Raw genomic sequence first — 22,426 nt, 5'->3', positions numbered from 1 at the left:
TCCACCTCCTCCACCTGCTACCTCTATGGGTTGGACCGAGTCCTAGGCCCTCTGTTTTTCCCTATCTATACCACATCTCTTGTCAAGCTTATCAGCTCTTTTGGATCTGTGTGTGGATGATACCTAAGCGTTTCTCTCCAAATTTCTCATCTGTGTTAGTCTGAGTTACTAAATGTCATTCTGCCGTTTTGTCTTAGATGTCATCTTGCCACCCCATCCTCAATCTGTGGGGTCGATGGTATAGGGGAGAAGTATCAGCGCACATTATGGAGCTGATACCCCTTCTCCCCATGTATTACAGAGGTGATGTGCGTTGGCGCTGCAATCTTTAGTATGATCATAGTATGACTGGTCAGTGGCACACGCCAGTCCAACACCTGCAGCAATCAATTTGAAGAGCTGCAGTCTGGTTGCCCCACTGTCTGTGGCTGCTGCTGGACCGAGTCTGCAATGAAGGACATATTTATACATGCGCTGTGGACTATTGAGATGTTAGTACATCACATTAGCATTTCTTTCTGCTTGCCTATCATAAGAGGAGCGGCAGGAAGCAATATAGAAGAGTTAATAATATTTTAACCGCCCGCTGGTACCAACCTGATCTCTTTATTTATGCTGACAATACAACAATAAACCCTACCCACAACCTTGCTGTCTCAAGGTGCTATGCTTGAACTGTCCTTTATTTTACCACATCTGTGTCAAATACGTTTAAGAAATATATCAAGAATATTTTTTTTTTTTATTAAACTTTTTATTAAGTTTTATCATAGGATAAAATAAACAGTTGCATAGAAACCAGCAAATGCAGTGGTGTTTTTCTTACAAAGTAGAAGTATATAAGCTGTTCAAGTTATCCATGTATAATTAATCCGACTTTAGTGTAATCATCAATAAACCATGTAACGGTTAGTCCAGTCCACATAAATGGTGAAAGTCTTTTGGGCGATTTCTTCATTTGCAGTCGAATACATATTCACAAAGGGAAGGTAGCAATGTCAAAGATGTTAATTGACTACTCCATTCCCCATCCAATCAAAAACTAAACATTTATAAGCATCTCCCGCTTGTAGATACAAATCGATGACATGCTTGGTCTCTCTGACATCCAGAACATCATTTCAAAAACCATATTACACATATAAAAGAAAGAAGAAAAATAGAAAGGAAAGTACAATAGGGAGACAAAACAAGAGCTGACATGACAAAACTTCATTTACATTTGGTATCAAAATATTGTGTCAGTTATATTAAATGAACATGATGCTATCAATAAAGTCCTTACTTTCTCACACAGACTCTGTCCAGCATGAGTACATTAAGAAGCTAAAGATCTTAGTAGTAATCAGGAGGTGTGTTAAAACAACTTATCGATATGTTATCCACAATATCTTTAATTCCAGTGCACATTATCTCCTTCTCCCACAATGATTATTACAATAGTCTCCTCACTGGTCTACCCCTAAATAGACAGCAGTATCCCCAGTGCGTGGGCAGTGGAGAGTCCCCCTGTCTCCACTGCACACAGCATCTATTCATGGGAGACAGAGGAACTGGGGCATTGCTCCAAAGTAATGTGGCTTGCAGACGCTTCATCCTGTGGAACCACACCCCCTTTTGATGAGGCCACACCCCTTTTGGGATCACCCTGCTTTGCTGCAAGAAAGAGAACTGGCTCTATGAAGATAATGTTGGTGGGTATGCAACATTGCTGTAAGACTTGGTCATACAGCGTGCTAAGAACCTCTGCAATATGGCTGGAACAGTGGCGTGTATATAATGGGTGCAATGTGCATGGTGCATGTGCACTAGGGATGGCCATCGACCATCGTTGATTCGAAATCATCAATGGTTTATGGCCAATGCCGAATACTTTTGCAATCGATGGGGGAGAACCAGATGGTTTCCCTTCATCGATGGCACAGCAAAACCGATTTGTTTTGCTGTTTTTTTTTCCTTTTCAAAGTGCCGGGTCAAGGAGAATAGCCCCCCTCCGACACCGCAAAGCCCCGCCCATGTCTTTTAATTGGCTCGCAGGCCAATCAGTCAAATATAATGATGGCCATCCCTAGCCCACACTCATTTTTTGAACACTGCACCCATTTTTGTAATACTTACTCCTTCGGAGTCCCGCGATGAAGGCAGTAGTGCTGATAGAATCACCGAAAAATGGCTACGGCGCCATTTTTCAGAGGTCTGCATGTGCGCAATAGAGTCTGAGCCCTCTAGTGCTGAGATTCTATTGTGCTTGGCAGCGCGGCGCTGCAGCTTTGAGAGAGGAGGCCCAGCTGGAGGAGGCTGCACGCGGACCTCCTCCTCTCTCTTATAGCACCCCTGGGCTGGACCAATATGAAATTTGGAACACTCATATATCAGTTCTGACTCCCCATAGACTGTGAGCTTGTGGACAGAAGGACCTTCTTATCTCTTTATTTGGTATTGCCCAGTCTTGTTTTAGCACTGTTTTATATTGCACAGCATGATGGATTATGCTGGTGCAAGTAAATGTTAATAAACAAACAAGTAATATTAATTGGTTGAGGAAGTGGGTTCTGCCAGTGCCAGTCTATGATGGCAGGAATGTGGGCTAGCCTGTGTCATGTGCCTTTCTAACAGTTGAGCTGAGCATAATAAACTTGCTGATCCCTACATTCAGTACACGGATTTATCCAAATTAGTCTCTAATTAAGGGAATATTCAGCTAGCTATAACACTGTTTGTAGACTGTGAACACTACTGATTTGGGTGGCATAATGCAATACCCCCCTGGCTGGTCTCGCCTGTCACAGTTCCCACAGGAGCTATTTTCAGCTCTTTCTCCCTAAGTGAGCAGGAATTGCTGGAAAGCGTGGTCATGTGGGAATCTGGCCTACTTTTCCAAAGATAGGAGGCAGCTTCAGCTGGTTTCATGCCAACCAGTATTGGCATTAACCCTGCCATTGCCCTCCATGTAGTTTGTCTTCATGTCGCAGTCCTTTAAATACCTCTTTTTTTTGCATTATAGCTTCTGATAGATTACAGTTCAGTGTTCCCTACCTAATTCCATTACTGAGTTTACCTCAAGGTGTCACATGATCAGCAGGGAATCAACATTTTTATTTTATTAATAGCTTTGTGTGTAAGAGGTTCCTGTGTCCCCTGGCTCATAGGTTTTGCTTACTAAGGCTGCTACCTATGGGTACGTGCCCGCTTTTGAAAATGAATTGCAAATCACATCCAAACCTTTGTATATTGCTCATAGCTGACCACAGAGATCTGACCACAGAGATCATTGATCTCTATAGGAAACACAGTGTGTGCCCTTTCCAACTGACATTTTGGTCTCACACCAAAAATACAAGCAATGTTCTGGTGAAGTAATCTAGCAGATCCAATAACACTAAAATGATTTCATACCGTTAAATACCAATACAAATGATTTTGCTTTAGGCGACTGATCACACTTTTGTCTCTCACCTTTTTTCACAATAGTGAACTGAGGGCTATGTGAGTAAGTAGAGTAGACTTGCATCTGGGCTAAGAAGGCCCCTGTTGTATGACAGCACAGTGAACAATTGAGTGAATCAGAAGAATAAGTACAGTGATAGCAGTACCTCCTTAATATATTTCTGTCAACTGGTTCCATACACTCCAATATTATTTGGCTTGGGGTCAGAGGCAGAACCAGTGGCGTAAGTTTGTTCCAGTTGCCCGCAGGCAAGATATATATTGGTGCTGTTCAGAAATATAGATAGAGAACACATATATATTTCAGAACTCAGCCACAGAAGCAATATCCTTGGCTTTTAAATAACTTCCAGGTGGAGAAGAGGTGCCCCCCCCCCCCCCCTTGGGAGCAGGAGCCTGGCGGCGTATGACTCCTTTGCCTCCCAGAGTTCTGCCTCTGGGCAGAACTACCAGTGGTGCTACAGCCTGGTACTCTGCACCAGAGTGCCCCTGAGGACTAAAGCACCCACTACCACTGCCCTGTAAGTTTTTCCCTGGCCTGATGCCTGACTATTTTGATCAATGTCAATCAACTGCCATTTAAAAAATGTACGCTCTAAAATTAATTTTGACAGTTAAATGATTTTTAATCTAATCAGATGTTTAAAGTAATGGGTTAAATAAAAACCCAGAGTAAAATCTCTGCTGTATTCAGAGCCTAAAGTAATGTACTTGTAAATATACAAGAACCAAAAAATGTGCATAGTACATAAATGCTAAGTAGAAATGATGCCTAGTAGAAAACAGGTTACAATAAAATACAGTCTGAAAGGTAATTAGTGTTCTGTTTATAAAGTGACACTGAACGCTCATGATTTGTTGCGGCACTAAAGAGGTTAACCCTTCCCCTCCTGTTATCCATTTGGCAGACATTTCAAGTGGCACTGGTTCCTCAGGATTTTCTGCACAAGCTGCATTAATCCTGCTCCAGTGAAATGTAGGTCAAATCCCGGGGCTGCTTCCCAATCATGATGCCACTCATCTGTTTGGCAGGGGTGTCCTATAGGGCCCTGTAGCTGGGCAGAGATCAGAGTCTCTCCTGTTGTCACTAGGGCATAAAATGCTCTCTGACTATTGGGTAGAGTCTTATTGACCCGCGCAAACAACCAGTCACCAGATAAGACCATAAATTTGCTTAATTGTCTCTTAGCTTCTGCTAACCTGCTGGACACAGAGGGATATTTACTTATCTTTTTAAATGTTGCAAAAAAGGGGTTTTTATTGTAATTGTGGCTGATATCTGAAAGGTAACGTTGGAACATAACACTCGTAGCAGCAGGAAGAATGGTACCCTAATAAAGTAACAAATGCCATATACCGTAGTAGGCGGATTTCGGCAAATAAGGCAAATGAATCAACTCTAATTGCTCCCAATTATCTGTCATTTCCATGGACAATACCAGGTTCTAGGTTCATTGTTCCTATTTTTTAGGAACTGCACAATAAAATGTATCTTTTCTTTATTATATGTTATCTGTAATTAATCATTAATTTTTCTGTATGCTTGAGAGAAAAAGTCTATAAAACTGAAGAGTTGTATCATACCTTGGAGAGAGTTAAAGTAGGCAGAGATAACGTACCAACCAATCAGCTCTTATCTGTTTTCCCTGACACGAACGGTTCCACCACCAAATGCCGACTTGCTGTCAATCACCTTGCGTACAGCCATGCTGGATTATCGCCTGGCTTGTGAATGTGCAGCCATGCAATCACGTCTGAATAACCCCTACAGCCTGTAAAGTGACAGAGGGCCAGATTCTCTAAGCTTCAAAAATGCTAAAATGGAGAGTGATAAACAGCCAGCCAATCAGCTCCTGCCTGATATTTTTCAAACACAGTCTGTGACATGGCAGGTAGGAGCTGATTGGCTGGCTGTTTATCACTCTCCATTTTATCACTTTTGAAGCTTGGAGAATCTGGCCCAGAAGCTGATATTTTATCTCTTGCCACTTTATCTCTCTCCACTGCTTAATACGTACCCCCCTGAGTATTTCAAATGGTGAAAAGTACAGTGTTGTAACATTTCAGAAAAAAATGTCATGACAGTGATTTGTTTTACGTTTTGAAATCTTTTTGCACTATATAAACCGGCTCCACAGCAATTCCACACTGGACAGCAAATACAACTTCTTTTTGGTATATATATATATATATATATATATATATATATATATATATATATATATATATATATATACAATATTCTGTGGGAAACGCACACTTTCCAATGTAATTCAGGCAGGGGTTCAAGGTCTGAACAAATAGATATAGTAAGCCAGCCAGAGAGACCCTCAGTCTCCTGGAACGACAGGACCAGCACACCCTTATATTAGATGCAAAAAGTGTATTTATTGAAGCATCGTGTCAATCATCATCAAAGAGATAAAAATTCATCATACTTAGCAGTGACTGGCCAAGGACTGAAGACAGCAGCATACAATCATGCACAAGTGCCCTGACGGGCCGTTTCGGTAAGTACCTTTCTCAAAGGATGCCCTTTGAGAAAGGTACTTACCGAAACGGCCCGTCAGGGCACTTGTGCATGATTGTATGCTGCTGTCTTCAGTCCTTGGCCAGTCACTGCTAAGTATGATGAATTTTTATCTCTTTGATGATGATTGACACGATGCTTCAATAAATACACTTTTTGCATCTAATATAAGGGTGTGCTGGTCCTGTCGTTCCAGGAGACTGAGGGTCTCTCTGGCTGGCTTACTATATATATATATATATATATATATATATATATATATATATATATATATATATATATATATATATATATATATATACACATTCTTTGGGCCAGATGTATCAAGCTTCAAAAGTGATAAAATTGAGAGTGAAAAACAGCCAGCCAATCAGCTCCTCCCTGTTATTTTTCAAACCCAGCCTGTAAAATGACAGGTAGGAGCTGATTGGCTGTCTGTTTATCACTGAAAATTTTTTCACTTTTGAAGCTTGATACATCTGGCTCTTTGTGTGATAAACAATTCTATAGCAAATCAAAATGTGAGAAAAATGCTGATACCATGGTGTCCTGTTGTTACTGTTCCCTTGTAGTATTTCCTTAGTCAGTCAGTGTACCAACATGTTATGGCAGTCAGTCACAATCTGCAACAAAATGGCTATGAATATTTATGAAAGGCTGTGAATACTTGTGTGTCATAATATGTCTGGACATCTGGTGTCACTGATAATCAGCTAAAGAAATTCCAGCAAATACAAAAACACTGAATAACAACAATCTGAGAGAGAATTTTCGCTTCATTGTATTTTCACGTTTTTATAAATCTAGAGAGAAGTGTGAGGAGAAACAATTAGAAAGATCAGTCTCTCACTTTACCACAATACCTGAGCTGAGAGGCCCCACCCTAGGGGTATATTGCAGCGGCTGGCACATGGCCTCCCATCTGCTATAGTGTGAGAGCAAAGGATAGTTGGATGGGTGAGAATCGAAGAGTAATAATGACACCCTAGTGTATGTGATAGGGTGGCAAACTGGCAATGACACCCTGCTTCATATGTAAATGTGGAAGTAGTAACACTACCAGTATGGCATTATGTTGCACAAAAATCATTTATTATATTTGCACATTTCAATTTATTTATATAAGTAAGATATGTGATGTCGTAAAGTAATATTAAGTATTATACAGAACGGGACCATAACACAGACAGTTCTACACAACACGTTGCTTCCCTTCTTGAGGAGGGGTGGTCAAACAAAATGGCTGCTCACTGTCTCTGTAGATTGTGCAAATATAATAATGACAGTAAAAAACTAAGGACCAGATGTACTAAGCTTGAAAAGTGATAAAATGGAGAGTAATAAAACACCAACCAATCAGCTCTTAGCTGCCATCACACAGACTGTGTTTGAAAATTAACAGTTAGGAACCGGTTGGCTGTTAGTTTATCACTCTCCATTTTATCACTTTTAGTACATTTGCCCCTAAATATTTAAATGTAACCTTATTTATCGAGTGCATTTTTGCCTGGAGAGTTATTGTATGAAAAAGCTGTGGTGTTTTACATGTGCATTGGCTTCCTTTGTCTGAGTAATCCTCATCTCTTCCCGCAGCCATATCAGATTTTCACGTGGTTCCCCGGAATGCTAATCTAGAGGAGGGCGGCGTTGCCCGGTTCCAATGCCAAATTCATGGTCTGCCAGAACCTGAGATTGTATGGGAACGGAATGGAGAAATAATTGACACGGAAAACCCCAGGTACATATTTGAACTGGGATCCATTCTGTTGCAGGTTATCTGTGTGTATATACATGACAAATAATGCACCTACTGTATATGGGCACCCAGTAACCTCCTTACCAGTCATGTAATACGTGAAGGTCTTGGTGCGAGATGATATGATGACATTCATCATGTCAACATTCACTATGTCGATGCCAAAATGTCACCTTGGTATGAATGTTGGTATTCAAGACGTCAACATTTTCAAAATGTCGACATTTAACATATATAAATACAATACACATAATTTGTGCATTTCGGATTCTTAAATATCGACATTCTGAATAAATAGACATTTTCAAAATATCTGCATTGTGAGTCCTGACAGTAAGAATATTGGTGTTCATATAGCTTAGCCCTATTCCTAATTCCAGCCCAACCCGAACCTTTTTTCCAGCTTAATCTTAACCCTAATTGCAGCCTAAACCTCAAGGTGCATACCCAAGGTGAGATTTGCACAGTGTGTACACAGCTTGCTATGCTGATGCGCGCCCCCATGAGATCGCCATCGCAAGAAAAAATAGACTGTGAAGGCAACCAGTTGCGGCTCATAACCTTTCCGTGGGAGGGGGGCTGCCTCTGGCCGCATCCGGGGTACCGCGATGCAGGCACCCCCCCTGTCGTCACCGTCGCTGCCGGTCCCTGCAGAGTTTCCAGTGTCTGTACTATGTTGACAGGCACCAGGACTTGCGCATGCGCAGTACAAACCTCTGTACTGTGCATGCGGCCAGCTTCCGTGGGCTGCTACGGCAACAGCCCATAGAAGGAATCATGGTCCCGGCGCCTGTACAATACAAATGACAGGCACCAGGACCAGCGTGTGCGCAGTACCGATATAGGTACTGCGCATGCACAATCAGCGATTTTGCACGGCAGCCTGCAGAAAGGCGTCTCGGAGGGAGGGAACACCTCTCAATGGAACTGCTTTGGTGACTGGCAAGTTGGACTTCCAATAGGAAGTCACTACCAGTCACAGTGAAGCCATATGACATATATTTGCTGTTTGTTTCAGATGGGTCATTTGCACCCAGCATGGAAATGCACGTGCTAAGGATGACAGATGGGATTGTGGCTGGAAAAAGCGGGTGGCATGCTTATATTCATGATATACTCATAAATACTTGTGAAGATGGATGGATGCTCATGTTAGCATAGTAAATGTTAGTAAATCTTCCTGACACAGACCACCAGCCCATTTGTATCCAGAAATGCAACATATAGCTTACTGTGTCCACTGCTTGTCATACACAGGTACACCTTGCTGCCTACGGGTGTGCTGCAAATAACTGCACTCCGGGCTGAGGATGCAGGCACCTTCCGCTGTGTGGCTACCAATGCAGCTGGTGCGAAAGCAAGCCTGGAAGCTGTGCTGACTGTTACAGGTATAACATATCACTACCCAATGACTTATCTCCTCCAATCTATGCATACTGTATATGAGATTATTGATAACATATTATCTGCTTCAGGTCCTCATTACACTGGTTACAAGGATCCAATGATCCTGGTTGGTCCAGAAAACCTCACTAAGACTGTTCACCAGACAGCAATCCTCGAGTGCATGGCTACCGGAAATCCCAGACCTATTGTGTCATGGAGTCGACTTGGTAAGATATGGAATGGCTGAACCCTTAAACATCTCATTGTCTAGTCGCGCCATAAGCCTCTGCACATTAATTAACACTGTGTCCCCTCCGAATTTCTTTGTGTATGACTGTACATGTTCCCCACCTGTTTATATTGTTTATTGTCTATGCTGTATGCTGTTTACTTGTTACCCTCCTGGCTGCTGCACAGCTAACAGAAAACAAAAAATTCATAGTATACGCAAGTATACCTGGCCAATAAAGCTGATTCTGATGCCTTAAATATACAAACAGTGTTTCACAAAAGAAAAATGACAATATTACTAACCCCTTTGACCTCCCGGCAAAATGCTGCTATTTCAAGGAATAGGGTAAAATTACACGATTGTAATGGAATATCATCATATTGGCTTCACCCCTTCCCCAATGACCCATGAATCATGTGAAATTGCCATGAGGGGGGGGGGCTCTGTAATATCATTCTTGCGCTCTCTCTCTCTCTTCTGTCAGAGGTGGTGTTTCTCAGTACTCAGAAACCCCCATTTGTGCGCTACTGCACTGTCTATTACCCACATTGTCTCTTCCTCATTAAATTGTGTAGCAGTGCTCCTCACAGTGACTGTAGTAATCAGCATAATATGTTATTCCAGAGAAGCAGCAACTATAGTATTTATTTTTTGGGTATTGTTGTGCCACCCCACCTAATGCCATGCTGAGGTGGATTTATCTGGACATTTTTACTTCCGTAGCTCCCCCTACCAGCTTGTTTCCCCCAGGCACTTTATTGTGATTAGGCAAATGATAATTATCTTTGACAATTACCAAGGGCTAAATAATTCTATTTCTATTAATACAATAATTCTACAGTTTATTACACTTCAGCGTTTAGCGTTCTTATTTTGTTCACTTATTAACGTATAACATTTCTGCTGTGGTACTGTCCAGCCTTTTATGTGGCAGATGCCTGCTATAGCTATAGGAAAACCCACATTCAATGCAATAATCCACACTACAGTATATAATACCAGGGGCAAACGCAGGATTTTCAGAAGGGGGTTTCCAGAGGGGCGGAGCAAAGCCGGGTCAGTTAAAGTATTATAGATAGACCAAATGTATATAAATAATAATAATAAATATATATAGTGGAGTGGGCTTATTACTCATAATTTTCTGGTGGGAGGACAGCTTGCTTGACTGCAGATATCTCCAGTTCCCGAAAATAGATTTCTTAGATTTTAATAGAATTAAAAACTAGAGAATCCCACCTACCAAATAGTATTGGGGACTAGGGGATCAATGTTCAGGAGGCGGAACAATCTGCCAACGAGTATATAATACTACATACCAGGTGTGTGGAGCTGGAGCAGTAACCAGCTGCTGGAAGGCTGATATCTCTGGTTCTGGGAACAGTAGAGACAAGTTTCTAGTGTCCATCAAAGGGGGAGAGTCACTGCTTTTGGAATAAACCTTAAGAAAAACTATCCGTCAGACAGAACCTGAAATATCTGACTGGAACAGGCTTTGATGGGGACCACTGCTTTGAAGTCAGATATCTCCGGTTCCCAAGGGCCGATTTATAAAATTCTTGTACCCATGGAAAGAGGGGACTCTGAGCTTTCAGACTAGGCCTCTTAGACTCCTGGGGGGGTTTATGGGTACTCAGAAACCCCCCTGCGTGCGCTACTGAATACACACGTAGTGTTGCAGCATTATATTATTTTCTATCTAAAATATGGATCCTAACTCCACTATTCCCTTGTATGACTTGCAGATGGCCGTCCAATTGGTGTCGAAGGGATTCAGGTCTTGGGTACGGGGAACCTCATGATTTCAGACCTAACCGTGCATCACTCTGGAGTCTACGTATGTGCTGCCAACAAGCCTGGCACCAGGGTGCGCCGAACAGCACAAGGAAGACTTGTAGTGCAGGGTAAGCAAAGCAATGGCTATACCTTACTGGACTGAATGCCGCAAGAGATCCGCAGCCCCCTACAAAGTGTATAAATAAAAAAAACATGATAAAAAAAAAAACAATAAAAACTGAATTTATAGAACAAAACATAGCAGAACAAAGACAAGGTCTATACACACTGCTGCATCAGCAGCAGTCAGAATAGAGTAATAAGTAGCGGGCGATGTTGGTAGTGGGGAGGAGGTGATGGTATAGGTAAGGGAAGCAGGCCTTGCCCATGAGAGTTTACAGTATAAAGATAAATGATGCATTAATGTCCCACTGGACTTCGGCAGTTTGTAATCCCATGAGTCTTCATGCGAGTGTTACTCCCAATGAGTGCCCTCCCATTTAACGCAATACATATATGAGGTGAGCAAGGCATGTTGCAGAAACCCTGATTTAACCCATGTTATATCAAAACGTATGTGTACCCTGTGTTTTACTAAAGCTGAACTGTCATACCATGGCTGGGGGCATTGCTTGTTCATGAGAATCTTAAATACTCATTGCTAAACAAATACCACAATCATTATACTGTGTTAATGAAACTGGTACATATCCATACATACATACATACATACATACATACTGTATATGACTTGCTTATAAAGTGTTCTGTATGGAAATAAGTGCCGTATGATTGCTTAGAACAGGGGTAGGCAACCAGTTGTAGTGGAACTACAGATCCCAGCATGCCACACTTTAGCAAGCACTTACAGCAAATCGGTGGCAGGACACACTGGGATGTGTAGTTCAATACCAGCTGGCGTGCCATAGGTTGTCTTAGACCATGCCTTTGCTATTATCATATATAATTAAATAATAATTGGGTTTGACCGAACTGCTAGAAAAGCTGCCAGCCAGATTAATTAAGCCTGGTAAAGCGATAAAGACGAAGGCCAATCAGCTCCTAACTGACAGCCAATCAGCTCCTAACTGACAACGCACATGCCTGATTTGAGCAATTACAGTTAGGGGCTGACTGGCTGCTGCGTTATTACCTTCCTCTTTATCACTTCATAAGGATTAATAGATCAGCCCTGTGTGTCTGATATTTTATGATGATTTCATACAAGTGACAGCAGGGCCGCAACTTGCGGAGTGCGGGCGCTGCCTGAAATGGCACTCCGCAGCCTGTGGAGCTGCCTGGAGCGTTCCTAAGGTGCTATAGTCAAAGTTCTACTTGGATGCCAAGGTTTCAGAGGTCGGGCCAGCATACGGCGGCATGGAGCATACTTGTCTATCCTCCCGGTATAGCCAGGAGGTTCCGTGAAAATTTGTCATAGAGCCCTGTTCCATAGATCAGTTGTTCTGTATATTATTACCTTTTGTGCCTATGACCCCACATAGGGGTTTATTTACTCAGATGGGAGTTCTAGAGAAGAAGGGATGTTGCCCATAGCAACCAATTAGACTCTACTTATTATTTATTTAGCACCTTCTAGAATCTAAAAGAGTAGAATCTGATTGGTTACCCATAGCAACATCCCATCTTTAATAGAACTCCCATCTTAGTAAATTAACCCCATAGTTTCCTCAGCACTATATAGGGAAAAGTACATAAAAACCCAGAAAAACTGACATACCACTGTTAAAGTAAATGGGGGTTGGCATATTTTAGGAACAATACAGTGTAATAAACCACCAAACTCAGTAGGAAGCAGGCAAGGGAGAGGTTTGGGTAACCACTTATCATGATGGGCAAGTGGTGGATGACACAGGGGAGAAGCAATTTGTATAAATCAAATTCAGCTAGCAGTAGGAATTTAGATTTTTGGTAAATCCACATAGCTCTGCAGGGGGTGGGGTGAGTGTAAATGTATGGGAAGATTAAGTGGGGGGAATTGGTGCATCTCTGCTCTTCTCCAAATGGCAGTATGTAGAGGTGCCTAATATTTGTATGCTACAGTACATGCACCAGCATGCAGTATCTCCCCTTCCTGCGGTAAACATGTAGACAAAAGGAACTGTTAGCCACCCCTTCCGCAGCAATGCCAGTTACCCAGGTGGATATGCTCCCATCTGTAGTTGGGACCCCCTCAGTAAATCTATTTTTGTTCTTCTATGCAAAATCTCACAATGATACGTAAACCTACATTAGTTAAGTGATACAAAGGTCTAAATCTGCGATGAAGTATTATATATTAGTGGTGGGAGGGGAAGATCCAGTCTGAAGGTACTAAAAAGAAAACGCTGGTACATCTCTCTCTTCCCACAATCCGCTGAATTAATTCAACACCAAGCGTACAGGCCATTGCATCGGCAGTGACTGTGTTAAAATGTTGACCCTCTCGAGCTCTTCTATGGATGTCTCAGAATTTTCCCAGCAACAGCATCCCTCCTAGAAGGAAAGAGACAAAAGGAGAAATCTGTGCATTCAGTCTACACCCTTCCCCTGTATCCTCCCACTTTCCTCCTCACTAGCGCTCTGCGATGCCCACCCCTGACACACTGCAAATAAAAGTTCCCATTTGACATGCCCTGGTTGAAGACAGGTGCATGCTGGGACATTGGGTTGTGGCTGCTAGTCAAGAACTGTCTTTACTGTAAGGCACCACAACGGAAAAGCATGTTCTTTGTTCACTTGTGCCCTGTTCCTATGGCAGACATTTTTATGCCATCCCTATGTGCAATGTATGGGGGTTATTTAGAGCTGATCGTTACTCTGCTAATTTGCACAGCCCTGCGATCAGCTATACGCTGCCTAACCAGAATGAAATCACAGCCTGTGCAAGCCTGCGAATTGATTAGCAAAATTAGCTGGATTGGCGATTTGCTGACAATACATTCGCAAGCCTTCAAATGATTTTTCCAGGGTGTGAAGTCTGTGCATAGCCCCGGACTTACTTGGCAGCTGCACTAGAAACAGGCTGATGTCACAGCCTTCCACCCAAATGCCTCGGCACGTCTGCGTTTTCCTTGACACTCCCAGAAAACGGATGGTTATTACCCCTAAACACCGGCTTCCTGTCAATCTACTTTCGTAAGATGATCAGAAAATTTGCCATTTTTAACGTAGGAAGGACTCGCGCATGTGCGCTTTGATAATATGCATAGGCAGTCTATCGATAATCACCTGGTCTTTGAAATCACAGCCGTGCAATCAGGTCTGAATAACCCCCTATTAGATATAGATGGTTTAGCACCTCTTTCCCTGCTCTGTCCCATGTTTTACTTTTGACACAAAATCCCAAATAACATCATAATAATTATTCCCGAGTGATATCATACACAAAGCATACCACTATTATTATTGCCACTTATTTATATGGCATCACGAGGATTCTGCAGCACCTACAGAGGCGGAACCACCATTGCTGCAGGGCCCTGAGGCCCATGAGAACTAAGGGGATCACTGCTGGCCCTGTCACCATCTTTCTGTCACCCACTGTTTTTCCCTGTCACACTCTGCATCCCTCTGCCCCTCAATGTCACCCACTGCTGTGTTGCATATTGTGAACTTGGTTGGGGTGGAGGAGGGGGGGTCAAATGATATTTTTGAACCCACTACCCACAAGTTCCACCACTGAGCACCTAACAATACATAAATGAGCAAAAAAAATTAAATAATGAATTGCAGTACAAGGCAGTTTAGGGCAAGTACATGGTAACTAAAGATAGTTGCATCAGGGGACAGAACACTGAAACAATTATTAGGGTTACAGAGATATATATTCTAAGAAAAGCACATGAGGAGAGAGGGCCCTGCTCGTGGGAGCCTACATTCCAAAAGCAAGGCTTTCACAAACGATATCCTAAAGGCACCCTAACAGTCCAGGTTTTGGGGTATATCCATGGTTATGCACAGACGGACCGAGATACTAATTAGGTCACATACAGTAGCTTAAATCAAAATCTTTCAATATTGGCTGCTGCATAGGGTGACTTCAGGACTGAGATTGGGAACCTCTGCACCAGGGTATGCTCAATAGTTCAAAGGGGAAAAAGGAAAACACTCAATATACTATGTTGGTTTCCATATACAAGGGAAGAGAAGAAAGACTGTTATGTACGTGACGCACTGTTAGGACAAGAAAAATTAATAAAATGTAACCTTTAATTGTTTATTTTAAGATTTGCGACATATAAAAACAATTGCCAAGGAGGCAAAGAGGAAGAAACAAAGTGTTTTTAAAAAAGGGGATATAGATCCTCTCAAATTGAACCCCAATGTCCTGTTCCCAGTGTAATTACTAGATTAGGTGCGTGTTGCTGTATATCTTACAGTGTGTACCCACTCATGAAATGAACAAATCTGTTACAATTTTCACTTAATTAAGTTACTTTTGTTTAATATTAGTTTATAACACAGATTGCTCCCAAGGACTGTGCAGATAAATTAGGACAGCAAAGTAAATATGTCTGTTTGGTCCTTTTAAACATCAAAAAAAGGGTTGCCGCCTAGTATCTGCACAGATATTGCGCAGTGTGTAGCACAGTCTTAAATAATAACAGACTACGGGGCCGGCTGGTAGTATACGTGCCGTATTTCACATCTAAAGTGTACCCGTTAGATCTGATATTGGGAACACAAATCGGCTGTTAGTGTTCTCCGCCGTTTGTTTGGTTCCTCTCCGCAGGGAAAGTGGCTTGTATGTATGCCGCTGTTCCCGGCTGTGCTGGTAGTGCGTCGGTGTCTGTGGGGAGATCACAGTCAGTGGTGAGGCTGTGATTCTCCAACTCGCAGACCCGCGTCGCGCTCCGTCACTTGACACTGCGCCTAACAGAGGGACGCACCGGCCGGGTGCTGTATCTGCACTGGCGTGCTGTAATCACATCTGAGTCTTGGGAGACCGTGGTCAGGTTCTGACCCCACAGCTCCTATCAGATGCGCCCTCTGTGAGTGGATACTGTAACGCCCTATACATCAATCAAAATACATTTCATGGGGGAAGGGGACATGGGGATATTTCACACACTAAGTGTGTCTGGTCAATGCGCGTGTCGCCACCAGCTTCATCAGGGGCTGATGAAGCTGGTGGCGACACGCGCGTTGACCAGACACACTTAGTGTGTGAAATATCCCCATGTCCCCTTCCCCCATGAAATGTATTTTGATTGATGTATAGGGCGTTACAGTATCCACTCACAGAGGGCGCATCTGATAGGAGCTGTGGGGTCAGAACCTGACCACGGTCTCCCAAGACTCAGATGTGATTACAGCACGCCAGTGCAGATACAGCACCCGGCCGGTGCGTCCCTCTGTTAGGCGCAGTGTCAAGTGACGGCGCGCGACGCGGGTCTGCGAGTTGGAGAATCACAGCCTCACCACTGACTGTGATCTCCCCACAGACACCGACGCACTACCAGCACAGCCGGGAACAGCGGCATACATACAAGCCACTTTCCCTGCGGAGAGGAACCAAACAAACGGCGGAGAACACTAACAGCCGATTTGTGTTCCCAATATCAGATCTAACGGGTACACTTTAGATGTGAAATACGGCACGTATACTACCAGCCGGCCCCGTAGTCTGTTATTATTTAAGACTGTGCTACACACTGCGCAATATCTGTGCAGATACTAGGCGGCAACCCTTTTTTTGATGTTTAAAAGGACCAAACAGACATATTTACTTTGCTGTCCTAATTTATCTGCACAGTCCTTGGGAGCAATCTGTGTTATAAACTAATATGAAACAAAAGTAACTTAATAAAGTGAAAATTGTAACAGATTTGTTCATTTCATGAGTGGGTACACACTGTAAGATATACAGCAACACGCACCTAATCTAGCAATTACACTGGGAACAGGACATTGGGGTTCAATTTGAGAGGATCTATATCCCCTTTTTTTAAAACACTTTGTTTCTTCCTCTTTGCCTCCTTGGCAATTGTTTTTATATGTCGCAAATCTTAAAATAAACAATTAAAGGTTACATTTTATTAATTTTTCCTGTCCTAACAGTGCGTCACGTACATAACAGTATTTCTTCTCTTCCCTTGTTATTGCTCAAATTACTGTTGAAGTGACAGCACACCCCACATAATAAAGTCTATGAATATTGATTGAAACAAGGGGTTACTTTATAAACACTGCCAGTGCGATTGTTCACCCCCCCTCTTTTGGTTTCCATATACACTTGATGGCATCATTGTGTGTGACCCTTATAGTACGTTAACAAAAAGCCTCATGCTCCATAGTTGCCAACGCTTTCTGATTGTTAGGGAGACCCCCTGAAATAGGAGCAATCTCCCTGACTCCCTGGAGAGTCCAGAAATCTCCCTGATTGCACCTTACACCCATTATGTGGCTGTTACAGTAACAGGAAAAAATAATTAAGAAATATATACATTTAAATGCCATAGCCTGGCATTGGTTATGAGGCATAATGATTGCTATGGCTACATGTATTTTCAAATAAAGCTTCTTGTGGCCACTTATATGGAAGCACTTCCCTGGTATCCTGATAGGAAAGTATGATATGCTCTCATGGGTTGGATTGTGGTAGGATTCTTTTTACAAGCCTCTAACACTGACAGAAGTCCACATAAAGGGCAGAATGCACCAAGCATGTTTAAATGGTATTGCCCGCTAAGAGAGATCCTATTAGATCCCTCCCAGCATCTCCTCGGCATGTATGGACTCGTGAGCAGATAGGACACATGGTCATAACCAAGGAAGTGTTTATGGAAAGGACATCTCTTACAATGAGAGCTGTCCTTTAGGATGGCATTAATAAATGCTGCAAAATGCAATGCTTGATGCATCCTGCCCAAAAACAGCTAGATATCATACAGTAACAGGAAATATACACTTTTATCCCTAAATGTTTCCATTGAACAACTACAAACAGTAGAGAGATTTTGAAAACTGTAAGAACCTATCAGCGTGTTTTGCAATATTACGTGCCTACTGTATTTAGTTTTACAATGCAACATTGTTTATGGGAAGAGCTGGGATCATGGTGGTGCCGTGTGGACTGCAACGGATGAAATAGTTACAGATGGTGATTCGGTGTGTAACTAGTCCTAATGTGGACTAGACGTATTTGAAAAAGGGTACTCTTTACCTAGCACGGCGCCCACGATTTTGATCGTGTAGACGTATATGAAAAAGGGTACTCTTTACCTAGCACGACGCCCACGATTTTGATCGTGGGCATCGCAGGTAAAAAAATTGCGGGCATCGCGGACATTGAATGCACTAAAAATCGGGTGCGACGCGACCGACGCGATGCCCGCGATTTCCCATAGGGAACAATGTTAAATGTCTCAATTGACCCGATTTTCATGTTCAATGCCTCAATTGACCCGATTTTTCCATAGGAAACAATGTTAAATGGCCCACAGAGGGCAAATAGGCACCCTGAAGTGTGAAATGGCCCCCACAATTGGTAACGCCACCCCACGATCAACGTGAACCCGAAGCGTGGCGAGCGCAGCGAGCCCCGCGAGGGGACGCGGATACCTTCACAGGTAAACGCGTCCCTTCGCGGCCTTCACAGGTATCCCCGTCCCCTCACGGGGCACGCTGCATCGCCACGCTTCGGGCTCGGTGGCTCGCTGCGCTCGCCACACTAATCTATTCTCAACTCCACGCCGACGTGGATAGGGGGGGTATGAAAAGGTCGTAGGACACATACCGCCACCCCTCGCGTTCTCGCTGCGCTCGCCACGCTTCGGGTTCACATTGATCGTGGGGTGGCGTTAACAATTGTGGGGGCCATTTCACACTTCAGGGTGCCTATTTGCCCTCTGTGGGCCATTTAACATTGTTTCCTATGGAAAAATCGGGTCAATTGAGGCAATGAACAGGAAAATCGGGTCAATTGATACATTTAACATTGTTCCCTATAGGAAATCGCGGGCATCGCGTCGCACCCGATTTTGTAGTGCATTCAATGCCCGCGATGGGCGCCGTGCTAAGTAAAGAGTACCTGAAAAAGCTCTACACACCACTGCAAGATTAGTTCAATTAGATTGAACTAAACAAATTAAGGAGAGCTGGAGGGCATATTTCTGTCTGCAACAAGATTTGGACATCCTTGAAGGTGATTTAAGTCAGGTTGTGAATCCAGTATTGGATTGTCCTCTGCGTCCATGTATTCTGCAAGCAAGACTCCTGGCACATCAGGATACATATTGCAATTCAGCTATGTTGTATGTATTAGTAAAGCGAGCTTCCTGTTTCATGTCTGCATATTATCAGTTGAGGATGAGTGAGCAGAGACTATTGAATATCTGGTGAAAAGCATGGAGTGGAAACTCCCTTTATCGCCTCTGTGTGCTTCCTGGACCGTTACCCTTTCTGCTTATGTCAGACAGATTATGCAGCCTATAATCTGGCAACAGATCTCAAATTTGTAAACTATTGGAAAATGCCATGTTCTATTTTATGCTAACACAAGTGGTATTATATAAACCCATTATCCTGTTCTTTTTTTATTTTTTCATTCCATATTTGATGTATAAGCCTTTTATTTGTAGTTATTGATTGTGCTCTGCTGTTCTTTCGCAGCCCCAGCTGAGTTTGTCCAACACCCTCAGTCCGTCTCCCGGCCTGTTGGCACCACAGCGATCTTCACATGTCTGGCCCAGGGTGAGCCGCCACCACAGATCACATGGCTGAAGAATGGGCAGGAACTGGAACCCAGTGGACACATCAAGTTAAAGAACAACAACAGGTTTGTCTAATAAGGAAAAGGTAAAAATAAATAACAGTGGCGTGGAATATCCACACCTGGCACAGTCGGCCCAGAGGAAGCTACGTCTGAAACAGAACGCTGCATACATTTATTTTTTTACTTCTTAGTACTAAGGAACTGAGAAAGTCTAGTGACGGCCACAAGGTTCAGAATGCTGACACTTCACAACGACCAACATCACCAATTATTACCCATCGCCCCATGCTGGAAAGTTTGGTGATGTTGGTCTACTGTCATCTGCATAATGAGGATAACTGAATACGACTCAGCATGTTATGTGACTTCAGTCAGATAAAGATATCTCTGATCAAGTGAGTCAGATGGACCAATGCAGAGTGTACAAGGGATTCTTGTTAGTGGTGCTGTTGCAAAATCACTATTTTATACACATAGGTCATTCTTTTCGTACTGTGTATGCATCTGAGTTCCAGTTCACATACAGTGCACGGGGAGTGAACTGCGAGCGAACCGAGGAGTCATTCGCAAAGTGAGTGACAGGAAGACAACATTTGGAAGTGGTTAGCCCCCTGCCGGCGTGTCATGGCCGTTCTGATGGCGTGTTCTGAGAGTGCATAGATTAGCCATTGCGATCTTGCTTGGTACTGGAGAGCATCCTGGGAGAGCAGAGGGACTTTCCGACGTGACCCAATTTGCATTGACGGTACCGATGTTTCAGTAATCACGAAAAGAATGCGATAGCCCCTTTGCCCAGGCCAGCTTCTGCACATATCAGCATATAGGGCCTGATTCTGGTTGACTGCTTAGAGAGCCATGTAACGACACCCTCCGGGCATGCAAATGCCGCCCTCCACCCCACTGCAAATGGATGTTTTGCATAAACCACAGAGACTATGCAAGTCTCTGAAGGCGCCTGCACAGAAGCCCTGCAAATATGCGCATGTGTAGTGCTTCAACATCGGTCCAATGTGCGATTGGATTAGAATCAGGCCCATAGTCACAATTGCATACGGCAAAATATAGCAACTGCAGCTGCAAGAACAACTGCACATGAATGAAAGCACTTGTGCAGTATTTAGTATTATGTTGAAAACTTTATGCACACTCTTCTGTAGAGAGACGTTACAGTCAGAGGCCTTACAGAAAGTGCCTATCTTCTTGAGCTGTATGCAGTATGACAAGTACTTGCATTACATAGTAGCTCTCCCAGTGTTAATTTGTGATTTGTGTCCACACGCTGTGAAGTACAGGTGCACTTATGCCATTATCCAATGCTGCTATTATGGGATAGCAGTAATCTTATGATCCCCAGGGTATTAATATTCCCGAACAGCGTGACCCCACTCAGGTTTGTCATCCCGCTCCTTGATGCTGTTAGCTGCTCCAGTTTCAGGGGTCACACCCAGTGAGGGAGGTGGTTGCAGTCCTGGATGATGTAGAGAGCGGGTGGTGGTGGGGGTTTACAAATATCCAGGATACGTCACCATGACAACCAGCAACCAGGGCACTGAGCTATATTGATCCCCCCCACCCACCCTCACCATGGTAATTAAAGTCTTTCATTTCAATAGAAAGGGGCCTCTAGCCAGAAGGGTCCCTGACTTCAACTTTTAGATACTTAACCCCTTGACTGAATCAATTCCCAAAGCTTATTGCTGTTAATGGACACACTGCTGTCTATGAATAGGTTAATACAAATGCTATCCCAGGTAAAGTTAACTAATGACAAGTGCGGCAAAGAAATATTGAACAGAGCAGTCATGTTTCAATTGTGCGTATTTTCAATGATGCAAAAAATGAGACGTATTTAGCTCTTCCTAGCAAGCACAGAAAAGGTTAACCCAGATTAATGATGGGCTACCATACTTTCCTGAGATTAATCAGGCAAAACCATTACCTAATTCACGGGATAAAACCAGACACATCATTATAATACCTGTACAATAGAGAGAACAAGCACATACAGTGTCTCGCTATACAAAAGGAACGTAATGTTCTGCATAAAATTGCATTAATAATTGACAACATGATCAGTGGCTGTCACTTGTAATCAGTGTAGATGAAGGCCCCACCCAGTCATTTCTTCACACCCTCCATCTCCTTGACTGCACAGCTGGGCCATTCTTCTGCAAGAAGCCTATCCAGTCACTCTGGTCCTCTTCTTCTGTACACTGTCCAGTTAATGATAGATATATCTAGTTAACCTTCCACAAGTTTATTGATTTTTGGGATTGGTTCCATCACACATACACAGTAGAGGTAATCATCAATAGTCAACCTGTCAATTCACTGGAAACTAGTGGCATTATTGAGGGACTTGTATAATGAGTTGATCAATGGAGCATTGATTGCTGCCTCCAGTCCATGCCTCACTTATATCCTTGTTACCTAAAGGGCAGATGTGCTAAGCCCTGGAGAGTGATAAAACACAGAGAGATAAACTATCATCCAATCAGCAGCGTATTGAAGGCCAGTGCTTGGACATGACATCATCTCTGGGTGGGACCTCCTGCGGCGCCTACATCATGCTGGGGGTAAGTC

At 43.2% G+C, this 22,426-nt stretch overlaps 1 protein-coding gene across 1 annotated transcript in view; it reads left to right on the top strand.

The window, feature by feature from the left end:
• The window catches only part of IGDCC3 (immunoglobulin superfamily DCC subclass member 3), an 84,253-nt gene that overhangs the window by 43,187 nt on the left and 18,640 nt on the right, over window positions 1-22,426 (top strand). Inside the window, exons 3-7 of the mRNA XM_083184318.1 lie at window positions 7,571-7,715; window positions 8,991-9,121; window positions 9,209-9,346; window positions 11,097-11,255; window positions 19,741-19,906. Coding sequence (XP_083040444.1) covers window positions 7,571-7,715; window positions 8,991-9,121; window positions 9,209-9,346; window positions 11,097-11,255; window positions 19,741-19,906 — 739 coding nt within the window. The remainder of the gene's footprint in view (window positions 1-7,570; window positions 7,716-8,990; window positions 9,122-9,208; window positions 9,347-11,096; window positions 11,256-19,740; window positions 19,907-22,426) is intronic.

The sequence above is a fragment of the Crinia signifera genome, chromosome 4 (assembly GCF_055691185.1).
Source record: "Crinia signifera chromosome 4, ASM5569118v1, whole genome shotgun sequence".
In the NCBI taxonomy this organism is placed as follows: Eukaryota; Metazoa; Chordata; class Amphibia; order Anura; family Myobatrachidae; genus Crinia; species Crinia signifera.
Note: the sequence above shows the minus strand (reverse complement) of the source record. Positions and strands in the feature narration are given on the sequence as shown.